Source organism: Oryctolagus cuniculus, chromosome 7, assembly GCF_964237555.1.
Source record: "Oryctolagus cuniculus chromosome 7, mOryCun1.1, whole genome shotgun sequence".
In the NCBI taxonomy this organism is placed as follows: domain Eukaryota; kingdom Metazoa; phylum Chordata; class Mammalia; order Lagomorpha; family Leporidae; genus Oryctolagus; species Oryctolagus cuniculus.
The window spans coordinates 119934342-119956653 of record NC_091438.1 but is presented as its reverse complement, the minus strand read 5'-3'; the positions used below and the strand labels follow the sequence as shown (position 1 = coordinate 119956653).

General features: G+C 45.5%; 1 protein-coding gene across 1 annotated transcript in view; it reads left to right on the top strand.

Annotated features, from left to right (window-relative positions):
- The window catches only part of SCP2 (sterol carrier protein 2), a 100384-nt gene that overhangs the window by 66579 nt on the left and 11493 nt on the right, over positions 1 to 22312 (top strand). The window contains 2 exon segments of the mRNA NM_001082035.1: positions 16011 to 16113; positions 21509 to 21638. Coding sequence (NP_001075504.1) covers positions 16011 to 16113; positions 21509 to 21638 — 233 coding nt within the window.

Here is a 22312-nt window from a genome sequence, read left to right as displayed (position 1 = left end):
GGAGCCCGGGACTCCGTCCAAGTCTCCCACATGGGTGGCAGAGATTTAAGTATTTGGGACATTTTCTGCTGCCTTCCCAGATGCATTAGCAGGAGGTTGGAACAGAAGCAGACTAGGTGGGACTTGAACTGGTGCTCTGATATGGGATGCAGGCTTTACAAGCAGTGGCTTAGTTCATTGTGCCACATGCCCTCCCTTCTGTTTTTTATTTTAATTTTAATTTTTAATTTATTTATTTGAAAGGCAGAGCCAGAGGTCCTCCAACCTCAGGTTCACTCCCCAAATGGCTTCAATGGCTGGAACTGAGCTGATCAGAAGCCATGAGCCAGAAGCTTCCACCAGGTCTCCCACGTAGGTGCAGAGGCCCAAGGACTTCTGCTTTCTCAGGCCACTGCAGAAAGCTGGTTTGGAAGCCGAGCAGCCAGGACTGGAACTGGCGCCCTTATGGGATTCCGGCACTGCAGGAGGTGGCTTTACCTGCTACACCACAGCACCAGCCCTGGTTTGGTTTTAAACAGAGTAATTTTAGGCTTCCCATTGCACATAATCCAATTTGCTTAGTTACTCATTTAACTGATTTTGATGGAGTGACTGTATGTTTAGACTTCCCAAGCAGGCGCTTCAAGTATGTGGGCAAGGAAGACATTTTTTTTCAATATACAGTAGGGGCTCAGAGGAAGAAACTACCATAGACAGGGCTGATGCTGTGGCCTATCGGGTTAAGCTGCTGCCTTCAGTGCCAGCATCCCATACGAGTGCCAGTTTGAGTCCTGGCTGCTCCACTTCCAATCCAGCTCCCTGCTAATGCGCCTGGGAAAGCAGTAAAGGATGGCCCAAGTGCTTGGGCTCCTGCACCTACGTGGTAGACCTGGAAGAAGCTCCTATCTCCTGGCTTTGGATTGCCTCATGTCTGCCTGCTGCGGCCATTTGGGGAGTGAACCACTGTCGCTCCGCCTCTTCGCTGAGGAACGACACAGGACCCTGTGCTGTTCTTTTGTCTGCTCGGCCCTTCCCGGGTTTGCTGCTGGTTCTTCCTGGGTTGGCTGCCGATCCTTCCACCTCCGTGGAAGGGCAGCTCCCCCTGCCACTTTCCCCACTTCCGCGGGGGAGTGGCACACCGCTGGCCGGCTCTCTCGGGGGCTGCTCAGATGTTATCCAGATGTTCCCTTTAGATGTTCCTGGTGCATGTTGTCTCTCTCCTCCTTTATAGTCCTCTTCCACCAATCCCAACTCTGCTACCCACACGCTGAGTACGCTGCTCTCCTCCAATCAAGAGCAGGATCAGCTCCTGCAGGTTATTGGTCGAACTGGAGGCAGCTGTGTAGAAGTTGTTTACTCCCTTCTCAGCACCATATTGTGGGAGAGCAGATGCATAGAATAAGTCTTAATTCCAGTAACTTAGTCTAGTCCGAGTTGCTCCCCACAAACCACTGGATGGAAGACCTCTGTTTCTCTACCTCTCTCTGTACCTCTGTCTTTCAAATAAATAGATCTTAAAAAAAAAAAAAAAAACCTACCATAGAGAAAGTAAACTTGGACTGGTATGACTGGTATTGCTTGGCAGAAAGATACAGGCCTGTACATAGGTAGAGAGATTTGAAAATGCAAAGAGGTTTGGCAAGTGCTGTGTGGGTAGAGAGTAGATTATTTTGTGTGTGGTTGTGTAGAGGGCCAGAGTTGGTACTGTGTAGGTAACAGGAACGGTAGGTTGTAACATGCTTCAAATGCTGTGCTTAGGCGTTTGGAACTTATCCTGTAGGGTATAGGTTTTAGCAAAAGATCGTGTGAGTGCATCGTACTCTGCTGTCACTTTAGTTGGATGATGTGGCAACCAGCGGCTAGGAATGTATAGAAGACCATTGTAGTAGTGCAGACGTGCAATGTTCAGTGCTCCGACAGGACTGTGAAAATGAACACAAGAAGAAGTATTTAAGACCTGTGACCAACTGCATTTGACTTGTAGTTAATATGTAGACCAGTTTTGGGCATGAGTATTGACTTTGAAATGATAATATCCTGGGGCTGGCACTGTGGCATAGTGGGTAAAGCTACTGCATATAGTGCCAGCATCCCAAATGGGCGTTGGTTCGAGTCCTGGCTGCTCTACTTCCAATCCAGCTCCCTGCCAATGGGTCTGGGAAGGCAGCAGAAGATGGCCCAAGTCCTTGGGCCCCTGTGCCCACATGGGAGACCTGGAGCGGACTGTTGGTTCCTAGCTTCAGATCTGCCCAGCTGCAGCTGTTGTGGCCATGTAGGGAATGGGCCAGTGGATGGAGGATCTTGCATATGTGCTCTCTTTCTCTCTGTAACTCTGCCTTTGGAATTAATTAATTAATTAATTAGAGAGAGAGAGAGAGAGAAACGATAACATCCTATTCAGTTTTTGTAAGTAGAGAGCTTTTACAGACTGAAAAGAAGCCTGCATTCTGTACTCTATTAAATATTTTTTAAAAAGATTTATTTTATTTATTTGAAAGATGGAGTTACAGAGAGAGGTAGAACCAAAGAGAAAGAGAGAGAGAGGTCTTCAATTCTGTTGGTTCACTCCCCAAATGACCACAGTGACCAGAGCTGAGCTGATCTGAAGCCAGGAGCTTCTTCTGGGTCTCCCACGCGGATGCAGGGGCCCAAGGACTTGGGCCATCTTCTACTGCTTTCCCAGGCCATAGCAGAGAGCTGGATCAGAAATGGAGCTTGAACCGGTGCCCATATGGCATGCCAGTGCTGCAGCCTGGGGCTTTAACCTGCTGTGCCACAGTGCCGGCCCCTGAAACTTATTTTTAAAACTCAACTTTGGGGCTGGCGCCGCGGCTCACTAGGCTAATCCTCCGCCTAGCGGCGCCGGCACACCAGGTTCTAGTCCCGGTTGGGGCACTGGATTCTGTCCCGGTTGCCCCTCTTCCAGGCCAGCTCTCTGCTATGGCCAGGGAGTGCAGTGGAGGATGGCCCAGGTGCTTGGGCCCTGCACCCCATGGGAGACCAGGAAAAGCACCTGGCTCCTGGCTCCTGCCATCGGATCAGTGCGGTGCGCGGGCCGCGGCGGCCATTGGAGGGTGAACCAACGGCAAAGGAAGACCTTTCTCTCTGTCTCTCTCTCTCACTGTCCACTCTGCCTGTCAAAAAACAAAACAAAACAAAACAAAACTCAACTTTGTTTTGGTTTTTCTCTTTTTTAATTATTATGGTATAGTTTACATTCAGTAAAATTCATCCATCTTAGTATATTTTTATAAGTTTTGACGTTTACAGTCAGCTGCCGCCATGATCAAGATGTACAGTTCTCTCACCCTCTGAGTTCCTTGTGCATCTCTGAGGTCAGCACTTCCATTTAGCCCTTGGTACCACTGATAGATTTTCTGACCCAATAGTTTCCCCTTTTATATTTCATGTGGTTGGAATTAAAAAAGCCTTTGAGTCTGGCTTCTTTCACTTGGCATAGTGTATTTAAGATTTATCCATGTTATTGTGTATGTCAATAATTTGTTTCTTTTCATTGCTCAATAGTGTTCCAATGTTTGGATACACAATATTTTATCCATTCCTTGGTTGAGGCATATTTCCAGTTTTTATTAGAAATAGAAAACTAAGTTAGTTTGAAGATTTGTCTCAACACATTCTATTTGAAAATCCTATGTAATATAAAAAGTTAAAAGTAAAGATTGTTTCTGTGTAATAATTACAACTGTAAATACCCAAAAGCAAGGATTAGAAGAAGCAACATGGAGAAGGAATTTAGGAAGCCTGTTGGAATAGAAGCATTGTAAATGATTAATGTTTTTTCATTTTCTGTTTACTTCAGTTAGAACTCTTTATTTTTATGTTATTTGAAACATACAGGAAAAAATTTTGACACTAGTATAAGGAACTTCATATACCTTGTCCCTAGACTTACCAGTTGTTGATCTTTTCATTTGCTTTAGCACTTTCCACTACATCTATTTATGTGTGTATTTTTCCTAACTATTTGAGAGAAAGTTGGAGACATTTGCTCATTTATTCCTAGATATTTCAGTGTGGATTTCTTTTTTTTTTTTTTTTTTTTGACAGGCAGAGTGGACAGTGAGAGAGAGAGACAGAGAGAAAGGTCTTCCTTTGCCGTTGGTTCACCCTCCAATGGCCGCCGCTGCAGCCGGCGCACCGCGCTGATCCTGGCAGGAGCCAGGAGCCAGGTGCTTTTCCTGGTCTCCCATGGGGTGCAGGGCCCAAGCACCTGGGCCATCCTCCACTGCACTCCCTGGCCATAGCAGAGAGCTGGCCTGGAAGAGGGGCAACCGGGACAGAATCCGGCGCCCCAACCGGGACTAGAACCCGGTGTGCCGGCGCCGCAAGGTGGAGGATTAGCCTATTGAGCCACGGCGCCGGCTCTCAGTGTGGATTTCTAAAAATGACATTCTCTTACTGAACTTTAATAATTATCAAAATCAGGAAATTTAACACTGATACAATGTTTTATAATACCTAATCAAGGGAGATATTCAAAATGTCCCAATAATATCTTAATAACATATACTATAAACTTCCAGTTTTTCTCCTGGAAAGGGGAAATCCCAGAATGCATTTAGCTGTCTTGTCTCTTTTTAGTTTCTTTAACTTGACACAGTATCTCAGCCTTTTATAAAAATATATTTATTTATTTGTTTGAATTGCAGTGACAGAGAGGGAGAGACAGAGATCTTCCATCTGTTGGTTCACTCCCCAGGTGCCTGCAGTAGCTGGGGCTGGGCCAGGGTAAATCCAGGAGCCTGGAGCTCTGAGTCTCCCACGTGGACAACAGGGCCTCAAGTACTTGGGCCATCACTTGTTGCCTTCCCAGATGCATTAGCAGGAAGGTGAATCAGAAGCAGAGTAGCAAGGAATCAGACTGGCACTCCAGAATTGGATGCTGGTATCAGAAAAGGTGGATTAACCTGCTGTGCCATGATGCTGGCCTCCAAAGAATATTATTGAAAAAAAAAAAAGATTTATTTGAAAAGCACAAGGGTAAAGAAGGAGGGAGAGACAAAGAAAGAGATCATCCGTCCTCTGGTTCACTCCCCAAATGGCCACGACAGCCAAGTCTGGACCAGTTTAAAGCCAGGATCCAGGAACTCCATCCTAGTTTCCCAGGTGGGTGGCAGGGGCCCAAATAGTCAGGCCATCTTCCACTACCTTCCCAGGCTCATTAGCAGGAAGCTGGACTGAAAGTGGAACAGCTGGTACTTGAACTGACACTCTGATGTGGGATGCCATTGTGGCAAGCAGCTGCCTAACCTGCTGCACCACAACTTTGACCTATAAGGCTGTACATTTTTTTTCAAGAGTATTACTTGCAGTGATAAACATTCTTCTTGGTCCATCATATCTGGAAGTGCATGATGTTTGTCCCATATTAGTGCTGTTAGCTTTGATCACTTGATAAGGATGCTATTAACAATGGTTTCCTCTGAAAAGTTGCTGGTTATTTATTTGAGAGGTAGAGTCACAGAGAGAGAGAGAGAGAGAGGTGCTCCATCTGCTTGTTCACTTCACAAATGGCTGCAATGGCTGGAGTTGGGCTGACCCAAAGTCAGGAGCCAGGAACTTCCTCCGGGTCTCCCACACCAGTACAGGGGCCCCAAGCGCTTCAGCCATCTTCTACCACCTTCCCAGGCCATCAGCAGGCAGTTGAATTAGTGCCCATATAGGATGCTGGTGCCGCAGGTAGATGCTTAACCTACAACGCCACAGTACTTGCCCCTGATTTTCTTTTGTAGTTAGCAAATAATTTGTGGCAGGATGCTTTGAGATTATGTAAGTGTCCTGCTTCTCATTCAGCATTCACCCATTTCCCATCCAGTTTAGTATCTGTTAATGATTTTTCTAAAAAGATTTACTTACTTATTTGAAAGGCAGAGTTACAGAGAGGCAGAGGCAGAGAGAGAGAGAGAGAGAGGTAGGTCTTCCATCCACTGGTTCACTCCCCAAATGGCTGCAACGGCTGGAGCTGTGCTGATATGAAGCCAGGAGCCAGGAGCTGCTTCTGGGTCTCCTACACAGGTACAGGGGCCCAAGGACTTGGGCCATCTTCTTCTGCTTTCCCAGGCCATAGTAGAAAGCTGGATGGGAAGTGGAGCAGCTGGGACTCGAACTGGTACCCATATGGGATGCCAGCATGGCAGGCAACAGCTTTACCTGCTACACCACAGTGCTGGCCCCAGATGATTTTTTTTTCTTTCAAAAACTTATTTTGTTTATTTGAAAGACAGAGTTACCGAGAGAGGTAGAGAGGTAGAGAGAGAGAGAGAGAGAGAGGTCTTCCATCTGCTGATTCACTTCCCAAATGGCCGCAATGGTTGGAGCTGAGCTGATCTGAAGCCAGGAGCTTTGTCTGGATCTCCCAAATGGGTGCAGAGGCCCAAGGGTTTGTGCCGTCCTCCACTGCCTTCCCAGGCACATTAGCAGGGAGCTGGATTGCAAGTGGAGCAGCTGGGACTTGAACCAATGCCCACATGGGATGCCTGAGCTGCAGGCCAGGGCTTTAACCAGCTGCATCACAGCGCTGGCCCCCCTAGATGATTTTTTAACTTCATCATTCTTTTTGTATTTATTCACTGGCACTCTGCTATAAGGACGAGCTCTCCCTTCTCTATTTTAAAACTTAGTCATATATGACTGTATGGATTCATGAGTTATTGTTGTATTCAGTGGGTTATAATCCATGAGTAGCAATTATTTGGATACTCAAAATGCCTCAGTGGAAAGCCCTTCAAGCTGACTCACAGGTCTCTGATTCTTTCTAGTGCCTCTTACTTTCTGACATAAGAAGATCTTCCAGGCTTATCCTTTTCCATGCCACAGCCCCAGCAGCAGTCATTTCTTCGAGGAGTCCTGGTTCCTCTTGGAAACCATATGTCTGCCTGCTGTGTGCTCATTGCTCTTACTTCTACGCCTTCTCAGCAAGCGCAATGGACACATACCAGCACTGTATTAGTTTCTTTAAAAATAGACATTTAAAGGACACATAACAATGACCCTTAATGATTTATATTTGTCCCATACTCATCTAGCCACCAGTATGTTAGCAGTATAAAACAGTTAAGTACCACCTTACATGACATCTTGTAAAATTTTTTATGTACTGGGATTAGCAGAGACAGTGTTGATTAGTGGGAAGAGCACCCTCTCAACTTTCCTATCTCACTGCCTGCTTTGGGCGTTAGCCTAACCTTTTTCTCATTTGGAAAATATTGAGGGATTGACACTGTTGCATTGAGGGTTAAGTCACTGCCTGCAGCAGTGGCCTCCTGCTCTATTTCCCACCCAGCTCCCTGCTAACGTGCCTGAGAAAGCAGTGGAAGATGGCCCAAGTGTCTGGGCCCCTGCCATCGATGAGGGGGACCCAGAGGAGGCTCCTGGCTCCTGGATTCGGCCTGGCCCAGCCTTGGTCATTGCGGCCATTTGGGGAGCGAGCCAGCAGATGGAAGATCTCTTCTCTCTCTCTGACTTTAAAATAATATAAATAAATCTTAAAAAAAAAAAAAAATCCTAAAACTATTTTAAACAGCTAAGAGTAAAGGACCTGAAAACTAACGAGTGAACGAATGCTGCCGCTGCTCCTGACAGTCTTTGGTTTCTCAGTGTGTTTTCCTGTTTCTCTAGGTCAGGTTAGTGATGAAACGGTCAGAATTCATTTCATTTATTAAAATACAGCTGCCCCCTAGAATTTGGGGAAGAAAGGAATGTGAGTTTTTAGTACAGAATGGGAACATGTTGGCCCATTGACTTGCACAGCCTGGCCAAGGAGGATCTGCTCGGGCCTTGCGCCACCTCTTTCAGCTCCTACCTCTGAGGGCTGTTCCCTCTGTGATGGGACCACGTGCCTGCTCTGAGGTCAAAAGGGAGTTGCTGATTGCAAACGAACTTTACTCCCTAGTACTTTCGTGCATTTCACAACCTTCTCTAATCAGGACACACTGATAACTGGGTACATGTTACATTTGGGGATGAAGATTTGATTAAAATGTGGGATTTTGTATTCTTCCAGAACATGAACAACAGCTGCTTTTTTTTTTTTTAAAGATTTATTTTATTTATTTGAAAGACAAAACTGTCTCACCCCTCAAATGGTTGCAATAGCCTGAGCTTAGCCATTCTGAAGCCAGGAGCCAGACCCAGGAGCTTCCTCCAGGTCTCCCATGTGGGCCATCCTCTGCTGGTTTCCCAGGCACACCAGCAGGGAGCTGGATCGGAAATGGAGCAGCCAGGGCTGGAATCTGTGCCTATATGGGATGCCTGTGCTGCAGGCCAGGGTTTTAACCCGCTGTGCCACAGCACTGGCCCCCAGCAGCCAATTTTTAATGGCTTTTTAAAAAAATATTTATTTATTTATTTATTTGTAAGTCAGAGTTACACATAGAGAGGAGAGGCAGAGAGACAGACAGACAGACAGACAGACATACAGACAGACAGACATACATGTCTTCCATCTGCTGGTTCACTCCCCAATTGGCCACAACAGCCGGAGCTGTGCTGATCCGATGCCAGGAGCCAGGAGCTTCTTCCGTGTCTACCACAGGAGTGCAGGGTCCCAAGCACTTGGGCCATCTTCCACTGCTTTCCCAGGCCACAGTAGAGAGCTGGATTGGAAATGGGGCAGCCAGGACTCCAATCGGCATCCATATGGGATGCTGGCACTGCTGGCGGTAGCTTTACCTGCTATGCCACAGCGCCCCCCCCCAGCAGCCACAGGCATAATTCACATGTCACACAATTCACCATCCAATTTAAGTATACTGTATCTCTGTGGATTTTTCCCTTAATGGTTATTTCATATAAGTGAAATCACACAATATTGTCATCTTTCATGTTTGACTTTTTTTGTTTAGCTTAGTGTTTTAAGGGTTCCTTCATGCTATAGCATTTATCAGTGCTTCATTTCTTTTTATGTCTGAACGATATTCCATTGCATCGGGGTTCCAGTTTCTCCACATTGTTACCAGTTTTCATTGTGCATTTTATTTTAACCACCCTAGTGGGTGTGAAGTATTATCTCACTGTGATTTTGATTTGTGTTTTCCTAATGGCTAATGATGTTGGGTGTATTTTCATGTACTTATTGGCTATTTGTACATCTTCTTTGGAGAAATGCCTGTTCACATCCTGTGGCCATCTTAAAGTTGTGTTGTCTTTGTATTGCTGAGTTGTACCAGTTCTTTAACAAGTGTTCTTTGAGAGCCTAGTATGTGCCAGGCCCAGGGTAGGTGCTTTGCATGATGTCTGTTTAATCCTCATAAAAGCTCTGCACAGTAGGAGTCGGAGTAGTAAGAATAGGAGCAGCAAGAGATGATCAGAGGAGAAAGTTACATCGCAGGAGTCAGACTCTGATCATGGTCTGAGTTCAAGGCTCCTCTGTTATAGGCTACTCTGTGCTTCCAGTCTTTGATGTTGTTGAAGCCCAGCCTGTTCTAGGCTTTAGAATGGAATTTTTCAGGGGACACAGGGACAGTTCATAAACTAAGTCAAATATTCTGCTGCTTAATTATCAAGGTTCCTTCCAATGCTTTACGTACTAGATTCATTCTGGGGAACATATGTAAATCAGATTTTTACAAAAACATCCAAAGGGGCCAGTGCTGTGGCATAGTTGCTAGGGCCACCACCTGTGATGCCGGCATCCCATGTGGGGGAAAGTTTGAGTCCTGGCTGTTCTACTTCCAGTCCAGCCCCCTGCTAATGGCATGGGAAAAGCAGTGGAAGGTTGTCCAAGTTCTTGGGCCTCTGCACCCATAAGGGAGACCTGGATGAAATTCCTAGCTCCTGGCTTTGGCCTGGCCTAGCCTTGGCTGTTGCTGCCATTTGAGGAGTGAACTAGTGGGTGAAAGATCTCTCTCTCTCTGTCTCTCCCTCTCTATATAACTCTTTCAAAATAAATAAATAAACCTTAAAATATCCAAATTTTAGTTTCTACTAGAAGAACTTTGTGTTTAAAGAAATCATAAGAACATCCTTTTGTGAATATCAGTTATCTCTTTCTGAGATTAAATTATAATCAGCTGTCCTAGAGCAGAGTATCCATCAAATAAGTTACTAGGAATCAGAGATTTTCAGAAAATGTTGATAAAACTTTACACGTTAACTTTTTGTCCTAATCATAAAATTGGTTAATCAATAGCTTGATGAGATTTTCAAGTTAAATCAGATACAAAGATCTGTGACCTTTGGGAACATATCTGGACACTGCCCTGAAAGTATCAAGATACTTTGTACTGGTGTAATTATTTTATCGTATATTATCATACATGTTATTAAGAAGTGGCAAGTATGGAGATGATGACCAAGTGCTGGAAAATGGACCAATAATTAAATGAAATTGGCTCATGGGAAAGAACTGGGGGTGACCCCTTGATTTTTGGTCGCCGTTGGTCAGACCTTTGAGCAGATGTGTGCCATTATGCTGTAGATAATTCTACTCTTCTGTCCTGAATGCAAAAGGAAGAAATTAGGATTTGAGAAGGGGAGTTGAGTGCAGTTTCGGTTCTGATCAGTCACTATTTACTGTGTGCTGAGAATTGGCAATACAAAAGGCCCGGTTGTTTTCTTCTTCTTTTAAAGTTGTGTATCTGCTCTTGAGAAGCTGACGTTTGGGCATTTGGAGTCTCACAGAAGGGGAGTTTCCTGGGCTGAGTCTTAATGGAGGACAGGGAATTTGCTAGGACTGGGCCTTCTAGACCGAGAGCTTTGGTGGTAGAGGTGTGGCCAGCGTGGCTGGAGCTTGGATTCCGCTCTGTGTTGATGGTGTTAACGTGATTCCTTTGGTTTAGTCGGCTCACTTTTCTACTTCAGACTTTTCATACCCACCCTTTCATCTTCACTGTCTGTCACTTTGCCTCATACTTTATTAAGAAAACAGCAGCCATTAAACCCAAACTCTGTTACCTAGTCCGAGATCCATAGAACTATCTAGAACTGCACCCAGCTGACTCTCTTCCTTCCCTTGAATCTCATCTTTTGTTGCCTTCTCAAGATCTCTCTCCTTTCTCCTGGTTCATCACCATCAACAGGCAGACACGCTATGACAGATTAATCTTAAGTCAGATCCTCCTTGAAATTCTGACATGTGCTATAACACAAGGATGTTACACTAAGTGACAGCAAGCAGTCACACAAAGGCAAATATGTGATTCCACCTGTGTGATACTTAGAATAGTCACATGCATTGAACAGAAGAATGGTAGTTTGCTGGGAGTTGGGGAAGGGGACAAGGGAGTGTTTTAGAGTTTATTGGGTACAGAGTTTCAGTTTTATGAGATGCAGAAATTAGAGATAGATGGTGGTCATGGTTGTGTAATATAATTAACATTTAATGCTACTCATCTGCTCATTTAAAAATGGTTAGGGTGGTATTTTTGTGGTATGAATTTTAATATAATAAAAAATGGAAAAAGATGTTTAAAAAGTTACAGAACTTTCATATGCCCACACCCAGAAGGGAAGCTACAGTTTTTTCAGATAGGAGTCAGAATAAAGATGTCCTTTGTATCTCACCCCCAGAAAGCCAAGCCTGTCTTTTTTTTTTTTTTTTTTTTTTTTGACAGGCAGAGTTAGAGAGAGAGACAGAGAGAAAGGTCTTCCTTCCATTGGTTCACCCCCCAAATGGTTGCTATGGCTGGCGCGCTGCACTGATCCGAAGCCAGGAGCCAGGTGCTTCCTCCTGGTCTCCCATGCGGGTGCAGGGCCCAAGCACTTGGGCCATCCTCCACTGCCTCCCCGGGCCACAGCAGAGTTGGACTGGAAGAGAAGCAACCAAGACAGAATCCGGCGCCCCAGCCGGGACTAGAACCTGGGGTACTGGCGCTGCAGGCAGAGGATTAGCCAAGTGAGCTGCGGTGCAGGCCGCCAAGCCTGTCTTGATACCACACTCCCTTCCAGAGACCACCCCATTTCACTGTTCCCCTGAAAGTAACCCCTCAGAAGAGCCATGTGGCCTCCCTTTGCTCTTCTACTCCATCTTCAGCTCACTGTGATCTGACTTCCACCCGTCATCACATGAAGCTGCTCCATCTGGGTCCTCTGTCCTCTCCGTGTCGCTCCGTCCAGTGGGTGCTGGGCCTCTTGGCAACCCTTGCTGCTTCACTCCTTCCCCGACACCTTCTGGCTGCACAGCTCCTGTGGCACTGGGCCATCCCAGTTTCTCCTGCATCACTGGCTGCTGCTTCCTTGTGTTCCAGACCACCAAAGAACGTGGCTCCAGAGGCGTTGTCCTGGTCTGTCTTTTCTGTGATTCCCTCATGGTCCAGTCCCGTGGGCTTGCATACAGCCAGCGTGTGCCAGTGTGTGCCAGCATGTGTCCACCTGTCACCTTGTCTCACAAACAGCTCGTGTGTAATGTACCAGAAACAAGCTGGTTCCCCTCCACTTCCCCCACAGCCGCCCCCGGCCCCCACTTACTCAGGCGACACACGCCTGACTCATCCTTACTTTTATTCTCCCTTATATGAGGGCACCTCAAGAAGTTTGTGGGAAAATGGAATTAAAAGATGTTTATTTTGGTGGAAAGACTTTGCGAAATTCTTGTGCAGTATTTTCATAGTACACATTTCCCACAAGCCTTCTGCAGACCTCTCGTGTCTTCCCTCAGCAGGGCCTGTGTGCTCTGTTTTGAGTCACTTCCTGCTCCCCACCCCCATGGCTGGACTGCCGCCCAAATCCAGACCCCCTCCCATCAGGTCCAGTCTTGTACACTTGTTCATTCTGTACACTTGTAAGAATAAGCACAGACCAAACTTTTTCACTTCTCTGTTACTGTTCCTGTGAAGTCCCCAGCTCCCTGCATTATGGCATTCCCACTTGGTTCTCTAATTTATCTCCTGTCACTGTCCCCCCACTGACTGCATTCTGACGCTGCTCTTCCTTTGCTTTAACACTCCAGGCTCTTTCATCCCTCAGGATCTTTGCAGTGGCTTAGCTTTAGTGCACTTGCTCAGAGGGAACAGTCCCTCGCTGGCCGGGTAAAGTAGGTTCCTCTCTTTATTTGCTTCCTTCAGTTTGCTTGCTGTGATGTGCAGTTCTTCTGTGTCTTTTCTTCGGTTTACCCTCTAGTGGAAGAGTGGGTCTGACTTCTTTACCTTGGTGTCGTGGAGCATGCATTCATTATTCATTATGGCCTGGAGCAGTCATTCAATATTTATGAAATGAGGAAAAGAAGGAAAGGAAAAGGAGAAATGGATGGGGATGGTGTGGGGAGGGCAGGAGGAAGGAAAAGAATAGACAGAGAAAAAAAAATGGTTATTGAGCAGCAGCTGCCTTCCCATGTCCCAGGGGTCCCAGGTCCAGTCTGCCATCATCAGTGTGGTTGCGGTTGGACAGAGGGATAGCCTGACAGCCTAAGGGAGGCACCTCCTCCTCAGAGTCCTGGGGTTTTTATCCAAACCTAACCTCGAGACTCGGGAGTGCCTAGGGGGACTAAATGCTGCAGTCAGGGACGCCCTCCACCTTCTTCCTTACTTCCCCACTGTGTGCTGAATGGAGGCACCGGCTCAGAAACCCAGCACTAGTGGCTTCTGGGATTCCAGCCCAGGCCTTTGCGGCGATAAAGGCTGTATTTCTTCCGCATCAGGATATTTTCTGTAGTTGTTTCCTAAGCAGACAACTAATGGCAGGTGGTTGTTGAATTCTTATCTTGTATTGCAAGAAAAAAAAAAATCTGTGAGTCCGACCTCTGCTTTCTCCCTGCTCCTGTATAGCCCCCTCTGTTCCCCCTCATCCTGTGCCTGGACTACCGCCGTGGCTCCTCGCTGATCTCCCTGCCTCTGCTTGCCCACTACAGGCCATTTTCCACCTGGCAGCCTGATTTATTTTTTTAAAAAAAGATTTATTTATCTGAAAGACCGTGTGACCAAAAGTGGGAGAAACAGAAAGAGATCTTCGTCTGCTGGTTTACTTTCCAAATGCCTACAACAGCCTGGGTTGAGCCAGCTTGGAGCCAGGAGCCAGGAACTCCGCCTGGGTCTCCCGAACATAAGTTGGATGATGCCCTCTCCAGCTCACACCCTACCATTCTTCCCATTATATATAAAATAAAATTGATCTATAAAGCTCTCCCTTCTTTGACATTAAATCCTTCTACTCTGCTCCAGCTGTATTGGCCTTCTTATTAAATGGGGGGGGGGTCTTCAAAAAGTTTATGGAAAATGCATATTATGAAAAAAACTTTACATGAATTTAAAAATTTTTTGCATCAAAATAAACATTTTTCAACTTGATTTTGCCATGAGCTTAAGAATTATTTTTTGGGGGCTGGCACTGTGGCATAGTAGGTTAATCCTCTGCCTGTGGCACCACATCTCATATGGGCACCGGTTCTAGTCCCGGCTGCTCCTGTTCAGATCCAGTGCTCTGCTATGGCCTGGGAAAGCAGCAGCAGATGGCCCAAGTGCTTGGGCCCCTGCACTCACATGAGAGACCCAGAGGAGGCTCCTGGCTCCTGGCTTCAGATCGGCCTAGTTCTGGCCATTACGGCCATTTGGAGAGTGAACCAGTGGATGGAAGACCTCTCTCTCTCTGTCTCTCCCTCTCACTGTCTATAACTATCTGTCAAATAAATAAATAAAATTTAAAAAAACAATTATTTTTTCATTTATTTGCAAGACGGAGACAGAGATCTTCTATCCATTGCTCCCTTCCCAAATGCCCACAATAGCTGCTCCCAGATCAGGCCAAAGCCAGGAACCAGAAACTCAGTCTGGGTCTTCTGTGTGAATAGTAGGGACCCACACACTTGGGCCATTACCTGCCGTTTCCCAGGGTGTGCACCAGCCAGAAGCTAGACTCACAAGTGAAGGTGGGACTGGAACCCGGAGACTCTGATGTGGTATGTAGGCATCCCAAGCCAGGGTCCCAGTGCAACAAATGCCTGCCCCTCCATGAACTTTTGGAAGTATTTGCATATTTCCCGTAACTACCAATCTAGCTTTTTTTTTTTTTTTTTTTTTTTTTTTTGACAGGCAGAGTGGACAGTGAGAGAGAGAGACAGAGAGAAAGGTCTTCCTTTGCCGTTGGTTCACCCTCCAATGGCCGCCGCGGTCGGCGCGCTGCGGCCGGCGCACCGCGCCGATCCGATGGCAGGAGCCAGGAGCCAGGTGCTTTTCCTGGCCTCCCATGGGGTGCAGGGCCCAAGCACCTGGGCCATCCTCCACTGCACTCCCTGGCCACAGCAGAGGGCTGGCCTGGAAGAGGGGCAACCGGGACAGAATCCGGCGCCCCGACCGGGACTAGAACCCGGTGTGCCGGCGCCGCTAGGCGGAGGATTAGCCTAGTGAGCCGCGGCGCCGGCGCTTTTTTTTTTTTATAAGGATTTATTTGTTTGAAAGGCTGAGTGACAGGGAGAGGGAGAGAGCCATCTTCCTGTTGTCTTCCTAGGTGCTGGTTCGTGTACCAACTGTTCTGCTTCAGATTAAGCTTCCTGCTAAGTGCTTGGGAAAGCAGTGGAAGATGGCTCAAGTGCTTGAGCCTCTGTACCCGTGTGGGAGACCAGGATGGATCTCCTGGCTCCTGGCTCCTGGTTTTGGCCTTGCCCAGCCCTGGCCCATTGTAGCCACTTAGGGAATGAAACCGTGTATGAAAGATCTCTTTGTCTCTGTCCCTCTCTGTCATTCTGCCTTTCAAATAAATAAAATAAATAAAAATAATATACCCAACACATATACTCTCTTCATCCCCTTAACCTGCCTTATTTTTTCATAGTAGCCATAGTCTTTATTTTTTGCTTGTTAATCGTCTCTTTCCACTAGCATGTAATTTCCTGAGGGTAGCTTCTTCGGTTTATTGTGCTTTCATGAATAATGCCTAGCATCTAATGAGTACTCAATATTTTTGGAGGAAAAAATGCTTCAAATAAGAATTATCTCCTTCAGATAAGAATTATTCTTCAGATATTCTTCAGATAAGAATTAAAACATTGTTATTCTTAGGATTTTTGAAAATTACTAGTGTATAAATGTTGAAAAACCTATACCCAAGCGACTCCACAAATTAAAATTGATTCTTTTCTCCAGTTCTTTCAGAACCCATCAAATTGAGGCTGCTCCAACCAGCTCTGCAGGTGATGGATTTAAGGCAAATCTTGTCTTTAAGGAGATTGAAAAGAAGCTTGAAGAGGTAAGATTTATGTGAAATATTACTGGGAGGGCCCTGAGGGTAGAGGAATTAGACACAGGTTTGAGGTGCTGATAGAAGGAAGTGGTACAAGTTCTTGGCTCCTGGCTTTGGCTCGGCCCAGCTCTTGTTCTTATGGCCATTTGGGGAATGAACCAGCAGATGGAAGATCGCTGTCTCTGTCTCTTCCCCCCTCTCTCTGACTTTCAAATAAATAAATCTTAAAAAAAATTATTTAATGTATTTAAAAGAGTGGCAGAGAAGGAGAGGCAGAGAAAGAAAACGAGAGAGATTTTCCATCTGCTGGTTTACTCCCCAAATGGCCTATTGGGCTGGGGCTAGGACTGAGCCAGGCTAAAGTTAGGAGCCTAGAATCCCATCTAGGTCACTCACGTGGGTGGCAGGGTCCCAAGCACGTGGGCCATCTTCTGCTTTCTCAGGCACATTAGCAGGGAGCTGGATTGGAAGCGAAGCAGCTGGGACTTAAATGAGTGCTCTAATACGGTGTGCTGGTGTCATAGGCTGAGGCTTAACCTACTGTACCATAATGCCAGCCCCAGTCTTCCCAAGTTCTGTCACTTAAGTTCACTAAAATGTTAACAGTGGTTAACACATCTCCCTCTGTGTATGTAAACTTACAGTTAGGTTTTTAAAGTATACTATATATACAGATCTGTTTTTGTGTACAGTAGATTGTTCGTGATAGATAATAATCACTAAAGCAATCTAAGAGTAACTCTCCAAAAAGACAGTTATTCTCTTTTGGTAAAATTGGATTTTAATTTATTTCAAGTTTAGAAGCAAGGTGAGATATCATTATTGACATTAGATTTGAGACCATGTAAGGCAAGGGTTTAGCCTTAAGCACGATTGTCATCATATATGTCTGTTGTGGTGACCAAAGTGAGTTGAAATAAACAAAAGGATTCAGAGCATTTGTGAAACGCAGGTAAACTGTGTGCATATTTCATAACTCCCTTTCTGAAAATCAAAGGACTTGTTAACATCCAAGAGGAAAACAGCTGATGTGGCTGCTGTGTCTTGTGAAAGAGCCATCTCTTCCAGGAGTTTCTTAGTGTTCAGCTGCCTGGCTGAGGTAGAACAGGGCCCGCCAGAGAGCTCCCCCTGCGGCTGCAGCTGCAGCCTGGCATGGCCCTGGAGCTGTCTGCTCTCCACATCACCTGCAAGCCCTTTTCTCTCAACAAGTGTTCCATGGCCATACACATAAATCCTTACTATCATTTTTAATACATGGTGCACTTGGGCCGGTGCTGTGGCGTAGCAAATTAAGAAAGCCAGCACCTGCAGTGCCAGCATCTCGTGTGGGCACTGGTTTGAGTTTCAGTTGCTCCACTTGCAATCTAGCTCCCTGCTGATGTGCTTGCTGGGAAGGCACTGGAAGATGGTCCAAGTCCTTTGGAGACCCTGATGAAGCTTCTGGCTTTGGCTTGGCCCTGCCTGGCCTTTCAGCCATTTGGGGAGTGAACCAATATATAGAAGACCTCTCTCTGTCTGTGCCTCTGCCTCTCTGTAACTCTGATTTTCAAATAAATAAGCCTTAAAAAAATACATGGTACATTCATGTATAGGTATCATAATATATTTAACTGGCCTCCTCTGTGTTGAATATTAGGTTGTATTTAAGTTTTGCAAGTAAAACATTGTGTTAAATTTCCTTTTGTACTCATCTTTAGGTACTTAGTATAAACAATAACGGGGTGGGGGGTAGATTGCTGGGTGGGTTAGATCTGTACATTTTGCATTTTAGTACATATTGCCAAACTACCCATCAGAAAGAGGATGAAGATTTACAGACCTGCTGACAATTAATGAAAGTAACCATTTTTTTCTTCACATCTTCTCTGATACTCTGTTGGCTGGTTTTTAAAGTCTTTGCAAAATCTAGTAGAAAAAAGAAAACTCACTGCTTTTTAAGTTTTTTTCCCTACAATTATCCACTGTAATGTGAAGTTGGAACTCTATAAAGGCTTAGTTTAAAAATTTTCTTTTTCATGCTGCCAATATTTACCTGCAGAGAAACCCATACAATAGTTATTTCTGTCAAGTTACTCCATTTTTAAAGCCCTGTTCCACAAAAAACATCATTTAAAAATGAGTCTGTGAGGCGTGAAATATGGCTGTGTGTGTCAGTCACCGACTGCTTCACTGTTGGGGTCAGCAAGCAGTGCTGCTCTCATTTTGCGCGTATTATTGTAGCTTTGCAAGCAGATACCACTTTAATTCTTTCCTCTTCCATAATCTCACCCACATGGACCTTGTCCTGTTTTTCTTTTCTCCTTCCCACGATTGTCATTTTCCTAAGTGAGTACCAGAAAGTGAAAGTCTTGGAATCTTTTGTCAATTCATACATTTTCTGCATTAGCAAAGGCAGCCTGGCGAGAGATTTTATTTCTACTTTCGTCTTTGTTAGCACTACTCCATTGCCCTTCTTTGAATTCTGTCTTAATTTTCTTGTCCCTATTAAGTTTACTATAGGGCCTACTCCTTGACCTTTTGCCTACTCAGAAAGAAGTACTTTTCTTCAGGCTAGGAGGCACTTAGAACCTTCTTAAATGATCTCCAGTTTCACGGCTGTTTTCTTTTCCCTTTTAACTCTCTCCCCTCCTTATGTCCCTTACCTACTCTGAGTCCTGATTCAGGTGAAAAGTATATTTTTGACCAAAGGATATGATTTTTTTTTTGAGTTTTGCTTTTTCATTTGAATGGCAGAGTGACAGAGGGAGAGAGAGAGAGAATGAACGAACGAACGAACGAACGAACTTCTATCCTCTGGTTCACTCCCAGATGACCAGGCTGAAACCAGGAGCCAGAAGCCAGGAGCCAGAAACTTCATCTGGGTCTCCCACATGGGTCGCAAAAGCCCACGCACTGGGGCCATCTTCGCTGCCTTCCCAGGCACATTAGCAGAGCAGCCAGGTCTTGAACTGGCACCCCGAAATGGGATCCTGGCATTGCAAGCTGCAGCCTCACCTGCTGGGCCACAATCCCAGCCCCAGGATGTGATTTTGTAAGAGTAAACTGATTCTCCAAAAATAACAGCAAGTGCAAATTAATGCATCTTTCTTAAGGAGCTGAGAGGATAAGTAGTAAGATTGCGGGAATTTCTCTTCAAGCATGTAGATAGAATTTCTAAGTGTTTTCCTGTGCGAACTTGTTGCTGCCTACTCTTAGCTGAATTCCTGGGGCACTGTGTGAGCGGATGGCATGGATGTATTTGGAAGCAGTCATTCATGGCCTCTGGCCCCAGAGCAATCCTGGCTCCTGGATGGCTTAACACAAAAATATGTTTAACTCCTCTCTCAGATCAGCTCTGCAGGACCTTGAGAAAGAAGAGATTCCAAAGAATGTGGAAAAGACTTTGAAACTGTTTTGATTCACTTCATGTTGGTAGATACTGCTCTACTGGCATGAAGTTTGGGAATCTTACAGTTACAGATAGTATGATCAAATGGAAAGAGTGTTGAATTTGGGATTGAACCAACGTGGAATTGAGTTCTGCTTTTATTACTTACTAACTGTATGTCTTAGCCCTCAGGGAACATAGAATTTAGTAAGAAGAGAGATGTGAAAAAATTTCTCGGAAGAATGTTCCTGCCTTAAAGAGAAACGTGGGTGCCTGTACAGAGGGCCATTGAAGTATCTGGTAGAGATAGGGAAGCCTTTGTGGAAGAGTTAGCTTGTTAGCCAAGACTTGAATGTTGAGTCACAGGTGGGAGTGGAGAATAGGAGGAGGTGAGTAGGGCATGGGAATGTAAATCAACTTGGCACCGTGTTTGTGGAGTAAAGATGACCTGTATTGTTAGGACCTAAGGCCTGAGTAGGACGAGAAGGGGGTTGGAGATAAGAACAGGTAAATATCATTCATAGCATGAAGATTCTCGAATGATATATATAAAGACGGCCTTTGTCCTGTTTACCATAGGGAGCCATTTAAGAAATTCAAGTCTGAAGGTTCTAGTTGGGTCACATTGATGTGCATGAGCCACTTCGGTGTGGATGGACACATTAGTGTTGGATGAGCCACGTTGGTGTGCATGGGCCATGTTGGTGTGCATGGGTCATATTGTTGTGGGTAAGCCATGCTGGTATGAGTGGGTCAGGTTGGTGTGGGTGGGTTATGTCAGGCTCCTTGGCTGCAGTGTTGAGAATAGTCTGCAGTGTTCCTAACTTTCATGACCCTCAGTTACTTTTTCTGTTAATGGGTTTATAACAATGCCTGCCCAACTACTTGGGTTTATGAAGACTAAAGAAATTATGTATATTAAGCCGGCGCCGTGGCTGAATAAGCTAATTCTCTGCCTTGCGGTGCCGGCACACCGGGTTCTAGTCCCGGTTGGGGCACCGGATTCTGTCCCGGTTGCCCCTCTTCCAGGCCAGCTCTCTGCTGTGGCCAGGAGTGCAGTGGAGGATGGCCCAAGTACTTGGGCCCTGCACCCCATGGGAGACCAGGAGAAGTACCTGGCTCCTGCCATCGGATCAGCGCAGCGCGCCGGCTGCAGCGCGCCAGCTGCGGCGGCCATTGGAGGGTGAACCAACGGCAAAGGAAGACCTTTCTCTCTGTCTCTCTCTCTCACTGTCCACTCTGCCTGTCAAAAAAAAAAAAAAAAAAAAAAAAAAAAAAAAAAAAAAAAAGAATGAAAAATTATGTATATTAAATGCCTGAAAGCTTTAAAGTACCCACAAAAGATTATTATTATTGTTAATCATTTTTTCCTAGAGAAAACTTAAAATAATTTGCAGTTTTATAAATATGCGTGGAGCAATGGTGAAGCAGAGTGCAAATGAAGGGGAGAAGAGGGAAAGGAAAAAAACCTGTGAACAGAGATGGGGGCTGGGGTTCTGTTGTCTGTGATTAGGCCAGCTTCATTCCCCAGGGTCCAAAAGTAAGTGATGGGTGGTATATTCTGGAATAATTCTTCATGTTAAAATGGTTGACAAGAAAGAAAAAAGACTTTGATCTCAGAACCAGTTATCTTTAAGTTCTGATAGTGGGAAACCAAAAATAGGTGTAAGGGGATTTACTTGCGAAAAAGGAGGAAGGCAGTTGGTTCCTATAGTTAATAAGGCTAGAGTAAATCCTTCCCAGATTAGTAGACACATTAAGGATATTTTAGCAGAAAATGCTGCCACACCAACCCCATGTTCCCTTCTTTTCCACTAGTTGTATCTAAAAAGTCTTTTTCAACAGAAGATTTGCCAGATGTGAGAGTTGTTGCCTGGTTGCCTTTCAGACTTTCAGGTAAAGGATCCTAAGGGAGCATGGGCACTGCTGCTTGTCCAGCCACTCACGTCATGTGTTTATTTAAACATTACTTGGCTTGCCAGAAAACCAGAGAGATGGACTTAATATAACTCCCAGTGTTATTTTTCTTTCCAGGAAGGAGAACAGTTTGTGAAGAAGATTGGTGGTATATTTGCTTTCAAGGTGAAGGATGGCCCTGGAGGTAAAGAAGCCACCTGGGTGGTAGATGTGAAGAATGGCAAAGGATCAGTGCTTCCCAACTCAGGTGAGTGCAGGCAACTTCACTATGGAGCACTGACAGGTTCCCAAAGGCCTTGTCCAGAGTAAGGTTCCATCAGTCTGCCCTGGTTTCCCTAGAGGGCCAGCTTTAGAGACACAGGGCTTGTTAAATAGCCCACGAGTCCCTGGGAGCAGGAATGGGTCAAAGCTGCCTCCTTCCAACATAGGGAAGCCATCACAGAGCTGATCTGAGGCCTTGGAATTAGACAAACGCAGGAAGGCATTCTGGCCCTGACATTCTGATCTTGGACCAGTTATTTCACTTCTCTGAGCTGGTTTTCTGTGGGCATAATAAATGGTATTTATTCCGTGGGGTTGGTGTGGGGATGAAGTAGAGCACATGGTCCAGTGTGTGGTTTTGTGACCCCAGAAGACCTGTTTCTACTCACTGTTGCCCCTTGCTCTCTTTCAGATCTTTCTTGAACCCACTCATCAGCTTTTGACCTCATTGCCATGCCCAAATCTTGTCCAGATCACCAATGACTGCCACCTTGCAAAATGTGATCAATTCCTAGCCTTCCTGATGTAAAACTTGGAGGTTTTCTTCTTACCTGCCAACTGCTCCTTCCTGGCCTCTCTTGCCAGTCCCTCCTCATCTCCAAAGTTCTAAATGTTGGAGTGTTCCCAGGGTCAGACATCTCTATGTGCATTCACTGCCTG